An 11,856-nucleotide genomic window follows, 5' to 3' on the forward strand; every position below is an offset into this window, starting at 1 on the left:
TCTGTACAACAAAGTGATTTAGTTATACAAGTACACATATCCATTCTTTTTCATATTCTTTTCCCATGTAGGTTACAGCAGAATATTGGGCAGAGTTCCCTGTGCTATACACCAGGTCTCTGTTGACTATCCATTCTATGTACAATAATGTGCATATGCTGATCCCAGACCCCCAGTCCATTGCTCCCCCCCACATCTGTCCCCTTTGGCAAATAGAAGTTTGTTTTCACAGTCTGGGAGTCTGTTTCTGTTTTGTAAATAAATTCATTTGTATCTTTTTTTAGATTCCTTCCATATACAACTGATATCACATGATGTTTATCTTTCCAAACTGTGTTATTTTCTAATATGTCTCAGCTCTCTTCCTGTGAACAGTGTAGGAATTAATGGGAATGTGTGGATATACAGCAATTTTTTTTGCCTTTTTAATTGAAAAATTCATTTAGGCAAGTGTAGATTCCCATGTTGTTGTAAAAAAGAACATGGAGGATCCCAGCTTAACTCACTTTCCCCCAATGATGGTTTCACAACATCAAGTTGTACATATTAAATAGAAGTCATTTTTATTTGTCAATCACATCTCTGTAGAGCTGAAAAAACCCCTACAACTATCTAATGTGATAAGATGGTCTGAGTGTATTTGGATTCCATTTTCTTTCTCTCTTCCAAGGCTGCATAGCAAAAGTGACATAACACTTTTCTGGCTAAGTATTTTGAAACATGAAACCCATTTTTTTCCATCATTACACAATGATCACAATATCTGTAAGTCATAGTATCTTAGCAGAAATATGAAAATTAATCAAATATAGTTTATTTGATGGACAAACATTTTCAAAGATGGCGAGTGGGGGTGAGCTAGCAGTCTATCCCACTGACAGAAGGCATGACTCTTCCCTTCAGTTTCCTCATGGCCAACATCATCTCATGGTTCCTCAGGGTGTAGATCAAGGGGTTCAACAATGGGGAGATGACAGTGAGGGTGACGGAGATGGCCTTATCTGTGGGGAGGGCGGTGAAGGGCTGGGGGTAGACATAGATGCAGGGCACGAAGTGCAAGGTCACCATGGTGACGTGGGAGGTGAAGGTAGAGATGGCTTTCCTCCTGCCCTCCTCCTGGTGAGACCTTAGTAATAATAATATGACCAAGTAGGACACCAGGAGGAAGATGAACCACAGCATGGCGAGCAGTCCATTGTTAGAAATCATCAGCAGCTCAAGCACAAAAATGTCAGTGCAGGCAAGTTTGAGGACATGGAGGACATTTCAGTAGAAAGTGTCAAGGACATTGGTGTGCAGAAGGGGAGTGGCAGCAAGAGTGAAATCTGCACGATGGAGTGGACAAAGCCCCCCACCCAGGAGGCCACTATTAACCCAATGCAACAGCTTCTACTCATGATGGTCATGTAGTGTGTAGTGTAGCGGCTTGGAGATGGCCACATACCGATTTAATGCCATCACTGACAAAGAAAATACATCCACCCCTCCAATAAGGTGGAAGAAGAACATCTGGGTGAAGCAGCCATTGTAGGAGATGGTCTTTCTTGGTGACAAAAGATCTGCCAGAACTTTGGGAGCTGTGATGGAGGAAAAGCACATGTTGGCAATAGATAAATTACAGAGCAAAAATATACATGGGTGTGTGAAGGCGAGACTCACAGGTCTCAGTGATCATGATGAGGAGGTTTCCCTGCAGAGTTGTCATATACACCAAAAGCAGGAAAAGAAATAATACCAAGCTCAGTTCTTGCTCCTGGGTTAGGCCAAGGAAAATAAATTCTTTTGCAGCAGTGCAGTTCCCCAGCTCCATTGGAACATCTTCTTTTTCTCTTTTGTTTCAGCTACTTTGTATGAAAATACTTGGCTATATGTGTTTTCTTCTCTTTTTCCTCCTCCTCCTTCTCCTTCCTCTAAAATGTTTTCTTCTTCAGCACCATGAGTACAATTCAGAATCTTTCCCACGTGGTGGTAGTATTCATAATTTGTTGAGCTGTCCAAATATCTAATATAGCAGTCATTTCAGTGATCCAATTACATGATCACATGTGAAGTGTTTCAATAATCCTTTTCCAGTAATACTGTTTTTGGAAAGAATAAGCATTTGTGTTCAGTAGTGATATTTACATAGCCTATTTTATATGGATTTATTTTGGTTTCAAAATTTCATTGTTATTATTTATTTATTTTTCTGTTCTTTTAAATTGAAGTATAGTTGCTGTACAATATTATATAAGTTTCAGGTGTACAACATAGTGATACACAATTTTTAAAGTTTATATTCCATTTATGGTTGCTATAAAATACTGGTTATATTCCTTATATTGTACAATATATTCCTGTAGCATATTTTTTGCCTTTTATTAAATATTTTCTGTTATGATTGATTTACAATGTTGTGTCAATTTCTGCTGTACAGCAATGTGACCCAGTCATACATATATATACATTCTTTTTTTACATTATCCCCCATCATGTTCCATCACAAGTGATTATATATATAGTTCTCTGTGCTATGCAGCAGGATCCCATTTAAATTCCATACAAATTTATTGACATCAAGAACTTTCTGAAGGATTCATTCATATTCAAACCGTATATTTGTATGTAAAGATAAGAAAGAGGAGTTCCTGGCATGGCTCTGTGGTTAATGAATCTGACTAGCATCCATGAGGATGCAGGTTTGATCCCTGACCTTGCTCAGTGAGTTAAGGATCTGGTGTTGCTGTGACCTGTGGTGTAGGTCAAAGACACTTCTCGGATCCTGCATTGCTGTGGCTGTGGCATAGGCCAGTGGCTATAGCTCCGATTTGACCCCTAGCCTGAGAATCTGCATAAACTGTGGGTATTGCCCTAAACAGCAAAATAAAATAAAATAAAAAAATAAAAAAAGACATGACTCCAGCCATTGTGGACTTAGAGGCTACAGATTTAATATTCATAATAGCAAATATTGTGTTGTTCAAGCGGGTTTTATCTTGCTATGATTACAATGTTGCTGTGGTATGAGTCAGTTTCCTTGCTCTTGGCTGTTTTCTGTCAGATTTCTTAAAAATTCAGCCTGTTATTTTGTATAGGTAACTTGTTATTTTGATTCCTTTACCCTAAAGAGATTATTTGCTTTATAATTATTTAAAAATATATAAAATTTGCTATTGGAAAACAGATACGTAAATCCACATCTCAAAGAACATTGTAATTTTTCTTGTGGTTAAAACACAAATGTGACAGCTACTCTCTTAATAAATTTTTAAGTGCATCATGTAGTTTTGTTAACTATGGCCATGGTTTTGTACAGCACATCTTTTGAACATATTCATCTTGTATAACTGACACAATCCTTGCTTGGGGAGGTGGGTAGAGAATAAAGATGGTGACCTTTCAAGAGGTGGTCCATGTCGCATCAGGCATACTCTCCTCTGCCTCTTTCCTTTTGTGGACTGAAGCTAAAAGAGTGGAGGGAATCACACAGCAGGGAGAGACACAGGTATCATTAGCATAATGCCCTTTTTTACATAAGCTGTTACTGACTACTTTTTGGAAATTTTATAATTTTTATTTGTTCCTCCTTATACTTAGCCAGTGAACATTTACTACAATCTTCCAATGCGTATAGGTAAATTGGACCACATGGCCAAAGAGTTTACAGCCTAAAAAAATGATTGATTTGTGCAAATTGATGAATGTAATGCATGATCAAATGAGAAATGCCTGATGAAGTGCAGATTTGGGTGGGATAGGAGATGATAGGAGATGTCATGATTTTCATCAGTAACAAAAACTATTATATTTAGAGAGCTTACTACATGTGAAGAGGTATTAAAAGTTGATTATTTAATTTTACCATCACCCTTTAGTAAGCATTCTTCTTCTTCTTCTTCTTCTTTTTTTTTTGTATTTTTAGGGCCGTACCCATGACATACAGACGTTCCCTGGATAGGGGTCAAATCAGAAATGTAGCTGCTGGCCTACACCACAGCTCCTGGCAATGTTGGACCCCAGATCCACTGAGTGAGGTCAGGGATTGAACCTGTGTCCTCACGAATACTAGTCAAGTTTATTACCGCTGAGCTATGATGGGAACTCCATAAGTACTGTTATTCTTGGCTTTCATATGGAATATATTATGAATCTATATTTGGTTGAAGGAAGGAATAGATAGAAATAAGATGGAAAGAAACAGTTTCTTTTTAAAAAGACCTTAAACAGTAACTTTTTAAATAACCTCTTCACATATACACACACACATACATGTAGAGTTTAATTTTGTATAACAAAAATGTCTCATGAAGTCTATCTGAGGATAAGCATTTGACAGAAAGGGACTCTGGAAGTCATGCCAAATGGCCCAAATTTCTGCATTCCTCTTAACACAACATCCCTCTTCCCAAAGGTTAACACCCACCTTTGCTGTCTTTGTCACTGAGAAGATCACCTTGGCTCTGAAACATTTAATATAACAGAAGTATTAAGGTCAAACTATTTCTACAAAATCAGTAACAACATGTCGATTTCACTATGCATAACTTTAACCTTAGCTAGACATTTAGAATGTCTTTACCTCATTCCTTGGATCCTGAAACTCCAAGTACAAATTGTATGCCATGGGGTGGAGGGCAGAACAAAACACTGGTGACATTAATTCTTGAAATTTTTTTCTGAAGGTAAAGCCCTTTGGAGGACTAAATATCTTAGTGTTGGAGTTCCCTGGTGGCTCAGCCTGTTAAGGACTGGTGTTGTCACTGCGGTGGCTCAGGTCACTGCTGTGGTGTGGTTTCAATCCCTGGCCTGGGAACTTCCACATGCTGCAGGTGTGGCAAATATATATTATGTATTAGTCCAATCTATCTATTATTTATCTGTCTCTCTATCTATCTATCTATCTATCTATCTATCTATCTATCTATCTATCTATCTTGGTGTCTTTTCTCCCCTTTCAGGAGAGAAAGGGTAGATTCAAAGAATCACATCTTCAAGACTCTTCACTGTGTTCTTGTGTTATACACAAATCCTTCAGCTTCAGGCCTAATATAAGAATTGGAAAGGAAATATTATTGGACAAGGAAGGGGAAGTCAAATGCCTGATTGTGCCGCTGGTGATGAATTTTCAATGGGAGTTACTAAAAGTCACTGAGACATGCATATGTACACACACACGCACCTGCGCGCGCACACACACACAGACACGGACACATTTTAATTGGTGTTCGAATTATTTGGAGGCAGTAGGTGAAATCTAGACCTTTATCCACAGCTCAGTCAGAACTTTGTTAAAACGTGCCAGCTGCTGTTCCCAAGTGACTAAAAATGTCCAATTTGTATGGCTTGCAAGGCTCAGAGGACACCACAGACAAGAGAGTTTTAATTATATTACCAAAAACAGAAAGAAGAGAACTGGACCTCAAATCTTTCGTTATTAGTCCAGTTTCTCATTACACACAGGATGCTCAGTCTCATGAGTCCCCAGGTAGAGAAACACGACTTAGATGGTGTTTGGGGGCTGCGCAATTTTCTTGTTTTCCAACATCCCACTCATACCGAATCTTTCAATTTTGATTAAGTATGTTACTCTGAGATATCTCATACATTGAGCTAGATAAGCATGTTAATAAAGCTGTCAGCACAATTATGGCAGTTATTCAGAATTAATTCAATTTATTAAGTTGTTTCATCTTATGTAGAATGCACTTTCCCTGTTTCCAGAATGATAGTGGGCTTGGATTTACCTGCCTTTCCATTTTGTTTTAGTACATTAAACTAGTCAACAAAGATAAAAACTGCCTTGGACCCAGCCTAAATAAACAAACAAACAAACAAATAAATAAATAAATGGAGCTACAACAAGCTAAAGGGCGTCTGCAGAGCAAAAGACGTCATCAACAAATAAAAGGACAACACCCAGAATGGGAGAAAATATTTGCCAATCATATATCAGATAAGGCATGTGAAAGTTCCCAGGCCAGGGATGGAAGCCATACCACAGCAGCCGCTGCTGTGACAAAAATGGATCCTTAACCGGCTGTGCCGCAAGAGAACACCTCCATTTTATTTATTTATTTATTTATTTATTTTAATTTTTTTGTCTTTTGTCTTTTTACCCCCCCCCCCCCGCCCCGGTTGAATTGGAGCTATAGCTGCTGGCCCTGTGCCACAGCCACAGCAATGTGGGATTTGAGTTGTGTCTGCAGCCTACGCTACAGATCACAGCAATACTGGATCCTTAACCCATTGAGCAAGGCCAAGGATTGAACCTGTGTCCTCATGGATGCTAGTCAGATTTGTTTATGTTGAGCCATGACAGGAATTCTCCCTCCTCCATTTATTAAATTTTGCTTTTGTTGCTTGTGTTTTTGGTGTCAGATCCAAAAGTAGCATTGCCAAACCAATGTCAAAGAGATTTTCCCCTAATTTTTCTTCTAGGAGTTTTATAGTTTCAAGTTTCATGTTTAAATATATCTCCATCAAGTGAATTTTGTTGTTGTTTTTAATTTTAGGGCCTCACTGGTGGTATACGGAGGACCCCAGGCTAGGGGTTGAATTGGAGCTGTAGCTGCTGGCTACACCACAGCCACAGCAATACCAGATCCGAGGTGTGTCTATGACCTACACCACAGCTCACTGCAACGCTGGATCGTTAAACCCCTGAGTGAGACCAGGGGTCGAACCTGTGTCCTCATGGATGCTAGTTGGGTTTGTTTCCACTGAGCCACAACAGGAACTTCCATTCAAGTGAATTTTTGTGAGTGGTGTAAAATAGGGGTCCAATTTCATTTTTTAAATTGGAGTCTTCCGCCATTTTAAGTTTTATTTTTATTTATTTATGTATTTATTTTTTAGGACTGCACCTGTGGCATATGGGAATTCCCTTTACTTCAGACTCATGCTCTATTCCATCCTATACAGAGTCCAGAAAGTGGTGACATCTTGGGGTTGGCTTCTCTAGCCCATGAACTTGAGACTTGTGCATGAGTGTGGTGCTAATTCCTAGACTCTTGGAATAAGCAAGTGGCCACCATCCTTTGTCAGGTCCCCCTCCCACCCCTGGCCCCTCTTCCTTGCATCTATCTTTCTCTCCTGCTTCCTTTTCAGCTCCTCTTCCTCTTCATCCCAGTTGAAACATCACTCTCGAATCAGTTTTCTATGGCTGCTGTAACAAAATTATCACACACTCAGTGGCTTAAACCAACATAAATTTATTATCTTGCAATTCTGTGGGTCAAAAATCTGACATGGGTCTTTCTGGAGGTTCTAGGGAAGAATCCACTCTCTTGGTTTTTCTAGCTTCTGGCTACCCACATTCCTTGGCTGTGGGCTCTTCCATCTCTAAAGCCAAGTACTTCTCACATTGCATTAATCCAACTTTCTCTCTGTATTCCCCTTCTACTTTTAAGGCCCTTGTGATGACATTGACCCTACCCAGATATTCTGGAATAACCTTCCTATTTTAAGGTCAGCTCATTAGCAAACTTAATTCCATTTACAACCATGATTTCCTTTGCCATATGTTATAACATTCACAGATTCTGGGTACTAAGATATTAACTATATTGTCTCCTATAACCCCTCATATTCTGTTTCTGTATTTGTTACCTGTCAATCTGGAACCTCCAAACTCTGAATGCTGAAAGATTTTTAAGGTCATTTAATAGTAAAAATCTGATCTGACCTGAACTAATTTTAAGTGGAAAAATTTGATCTGAATTAATATGAGGACATATATACCTTTAATCAATTGCACATAGTGGGAATATTCACATATTTTCTTGCAGAAATTGATTTAAGTGTTTGGGTATTAGAGGCTCCCAATGGGATAGATGATATGCTATATAATATATGCACTGAATTATCTTTCTAAAGCTAAGAAATTTTAAATTGATCCCAGGCATCTATCCATAGAAAACCATGACTCGCAAAGACACATGTACTCCAATGTTCATTGCAGCACTATTTACAATAGCCAAGAAATGGAAACAACCTAAATGTCCATCGACAGAGGAGTGGATCCAGAAGATGTGGTCCATGTACACAATGGAATATTACTCAGCCATCAAAAAGAACGAAATACCAGCATTTTTAGCAACATGGATGGACCTAGAAACTATCATGCTAAGTGAAGTCAGCCATACAATGAGACACCAACATCCACTGCTTTCACTGACATGTGGAATCTGAAAAAAGGACGTACTGAACTTCTTTGCAGAACAGATGCTGACTCACAGACATTGAAAAACTTATGGTCTCTGGAGGAGACAGTTTGGGGGGCAGGGGGATGTGCTTGGGCTGTGGGATGGAAATCCTGTGAAATCAGATTGTTATGATCATTATACAACTACAGATGTGATAAGTTCATTTGAGTAATAAAAAAATATATATATATAAAATAAATTTTAAATTGCAAGACCTATCTGCTCCAAATAAGTTAAAATAACGGGATGTGGTTCTGCATAAAGCCTAGAGTATAAAATCCTAGGACACTCTGGTTCAATCATTTCCATTTCCTTTGGCTTCTGTAGTAATGTAAAGTCAGTTTTGTTTTGTTTTTCCCTTTTTAGAGCCACATGTGCTGCATATGGAAGTTCCCAGGCTATGGGTCAAATTAGAGCTGCAGCTGCCAGCCTACGCCACAACCACAGCAATGGCAAGATCCCAGCTGCATCTGCAACCTACACTACAGTTCACAGCAATGCCAGATCCTTAACTCACTGAGTGAGGCCAGGGATTGAACCCTCATCCTCATGGATACTAGTTGGATTCTTACTGCTGAACCACAAAGGGAACTCCTAAAGTTAGTTTTAAATACTAAAAAAACAAGATTAATTAGAATTTGGTATCATCTTCTTGCATGCATTATTTCATCCTTTTATACATATTTGAAACACTTACTCATAGCTTCTTAGGGGTTAGGCAGTATTCTAGATACTGGCAATATAAAGGAGAATCAGATCTACTGATTTGAAGTTTTATGAGGCTTTAAAATGGACAGCGGTAGGAGAAATGATAAAGAAGTACATATAGGAAAAATAAGAGTATTTGTTGGGTTGAACATACATTTTTTCCTTTTTCAACTGATCTAACTAGGTTATGCCTGAGGCAGTGGTATGAACACAGCATAGGTAGCTCCAGATTTTGGCCATTGTGGTAATTATGTACTGGAGCTGTACAAATCAGATGGTGACTTAGAGGTCACATCCAATTTATCTCTTCCTCCTCCTTTGCAGCATCCAATTCTGACAAAGTTATCCGGGCACAAGGCAATGGAAATCTTTAAAAGCTAAGACTCTTTACATATACCAAATATTTTCGGGAGGTCTTGCCAGTGTATTTTACAGGTAGGTTGATTAAAAAGAAAGTCCAAAAGGGGAATGCGGTGGTGGAAGGGATAAATTAAAAGGTTGAGATTAACATACACACACCTGATACCACCTCACGCCAGTCAGAATGGCCATAATTAATAAATTCACAGACAACAAATGCTGGAGGGGGTGTGGAGAAAAGGGAACTCTCCTGCACTGTTGGTGGGAATGTAAGCTCGTACAACCACTGTGGAGAACAGTATGGAGGTACCTTAGAAATCTATACATAGAACTACCATATGACCTAGCAGTCCCACTCTTGGCCATATATCTGGATAGAACTTTCCTTAAAAAAGACACATGCACCCACATGTTCATTGCAGCCCTATTCACAATAGCCAAGACATGGAAACGACCCAAATGTCCATCCACGGATGATTGGATTAGGAAGATGTGGTATATATACACAATGGAATACTACTCAGCCATAAAAAAGAACGACATAATGCCATTTGCAGCAACATGGATAGAACTAGAGAGTCTCATCTTGAGTGAAGTAAGTCAGAAATAGAAAGACAAATACCGTATGATATCACTCATATCTGGTATTTAATATACAGCACAAATGAACCTTTCCACAGAAAAGAAAATCATGGACTTGGAGAATAGACTTGTGGTTGCCAAGGGAGAGGGGGAGGGAGTGGGGTGGTTGGGGAGCTTGGGGTTAATAGATGCAGACTATTGCCTTTGGGATGGATTAGCAATGAGATCCTGCTGTGTAGCTCTGGAAACTTTGTCTAGTTACTTATGATAGAGCATGATAATGTGCAAAAAACAGAATGTGTACATTTATGTGTAACTGGGTCACCATGCTGTACAGTAGAAAACAAAAAATTGTTTTGGGGAAATAACTATTAAAATAATAATAATAATAATAATAAAATATACACCACTATATATAAAATAGATAAGTAACAAGGACCTACTCCATGGCACAGGGAAATCTACTCAATATTCTATAATAACCTACATGGGAAAAGAATCTGTAACTGATTCACTGTGCTGTACACCTGAAAATAACCTGTAACTGATTTACTGTGGTGTATACCTGAAATTAACTCAACATTGTAAGTCAACTATACTCCAATAAAATTTAAGAAAGGATGGTCCAAATTTGCTGACAAAACAGAAGTGTTCAAGCAGAATGTTTGCAGACCATGTTTAGTACAGAGCATGTACTTGATAAATAGTCATAGAGTAACTGTTGTTGAACTGGGACCAAGCTGCTGGATGCCTGTTGCATGGAGACGGATGTCCCTGTTGTCTATTACATGCCTGGACATTGCAGTGCTAGCCTTTACCTCATTACCTGGACACACGATTTCTACTATGGTTCATAGTTGAGCCCTGCTTGCTGTCACTTACTCTTCAAAGACTATGTTCTTCCCTATAACTTCCTTCTGGTGTTTCTTTTCAAAGACTGTGTTCCAGGTTACTGATGCTTTGTATCTGTGCCATCCTGGTATAGTTAGTTGTTTAGGTATGGTTGAGCCCCAATGTATGACAGCTAATAGTTTAAGAAAATATTTCAATTATATACTTGCATCTTGATCTGCAATCTATAATGAGGCTATCCCCTTGCAGAAAGCATGAGTCTTCCATTCAGTCTCCTCATGGCTGACTTCATCTCCTGGTTCCTCAGGGTGTAGATCATGGGGTTCAGGACAGGGATGATGACAGTGAAGGTGATGGAGACAGCTCTGTCCATGGGGAGGGCAGTGAAGGGCCGGGCATAGACATAGATGCAGGGCACGAAGTGCAGGGTCACCACGGTGATGTGGGCAGTGCAGGTGGAGATGGCTTTCTTTCTGCCCTCACCGGAGTGAGACCTCAGCATCACAAGGATGACTGTGTAAGACACAAGAAGAAGGACAAACCACAGGGTCGTGACTAAGCCATTGTTGGAAATCATCAGCAGCTCCAGAACAAAGGTGTCGGTGCAGGCGAGTTTGAGGACCTGGGGGACATCACAGTAGAAGCCATCCACAACGTTGGGTCCACAGAAGGGGAGTGGGAGCAGCAGGGAGATCTGCACGACGGAGTGGACAAAGCCCCCCAGCCAGGAGGCCACAATGAGGGCAGTGCACCGGCCCCTGCTCATGACGGTCACATAGTGCAGGGGCTTGGAGATGGCCACGTAGCGATCAAAGGCCATCATGGAGAGAGAGAAAATATCTGCCCCACCGAGGAGGTGGAAGAAGAACATCTGTGTGATGCAGCCGTTGAAGGAGATGGTCTTTCTCCTGGAAAGAAGGTCTACCAGGACCTTGGGGGCAGTGATGGAGGAGAAGCAGATGTCCAAGACGGAGAGGTTGCGGAGCAGGAAGTACATGGGGGTGTGCAGGTGAGACTCCCGGGTCACCGTGACCATGATGGCAAGATTTGCTAACACAGTTGTTACATAAACTGTAGATAAGAAGAAAAACAAGAGCAAGCTCAACTCTTGAGACTGGGTAATTCCACAAAAAATAAATTCAGACACCCTGGTATGATTTCTCAAGGCCAT

At 39.9% G+C, this 11,856-nt stretch overlaps 1 protein-coding gene and 1 pseudogene across 1 annotated transcript; both read right to left on the minus strand.

Annotated features, from left to right (window-relative positions):
• Window positions 1-858: 858 nt before the first annotated feature.
• Window positions 859-10,688, minus strand: LOC125124406 (olfactory receptor 4D10-like; annotated as a pseudogene).
• Window positions 10,689-10,920: 232 nt separating this feature from the next.
• On the minus strand, window positions 10,921-11,856 carry LOC125123959 (olfactory receptor 4D9-like). The gene has a single exon (XM_047774132.1). It carries the CDS (start codon window positions 11,854-11,856, stop codon window positions 10,921-10,923), a length of 936 nt encoding a protein of 311 aa, XP_047630088.1.

This window comes from Phacochoerus africanus, chromosome 4 (genome assembly GCF_016906955.1).
Source record: "Phacochoerus africanus isolate WHEZ1 chromosome 4, ROS_Pafr_v1, whole genome shotgun sequence".
Taxonomy (NCBI): domain Eukaryota; kingdom Metazoa; phylum Chordata; class Mammalia; order Artiodactyla; family Suidae; genus Phacochoerus; species Phacochoerus africanus.

What these genes read in the sequence shown, in the direction of transcription:
- LOC125123959 (XM_047774132.1), bottom strand. Translation starts at nt 11,856, where the DNA reads ATGGCCTTGAGAAATCATACCAGGGTGTCTGAATTTATTTTTTGTGGA.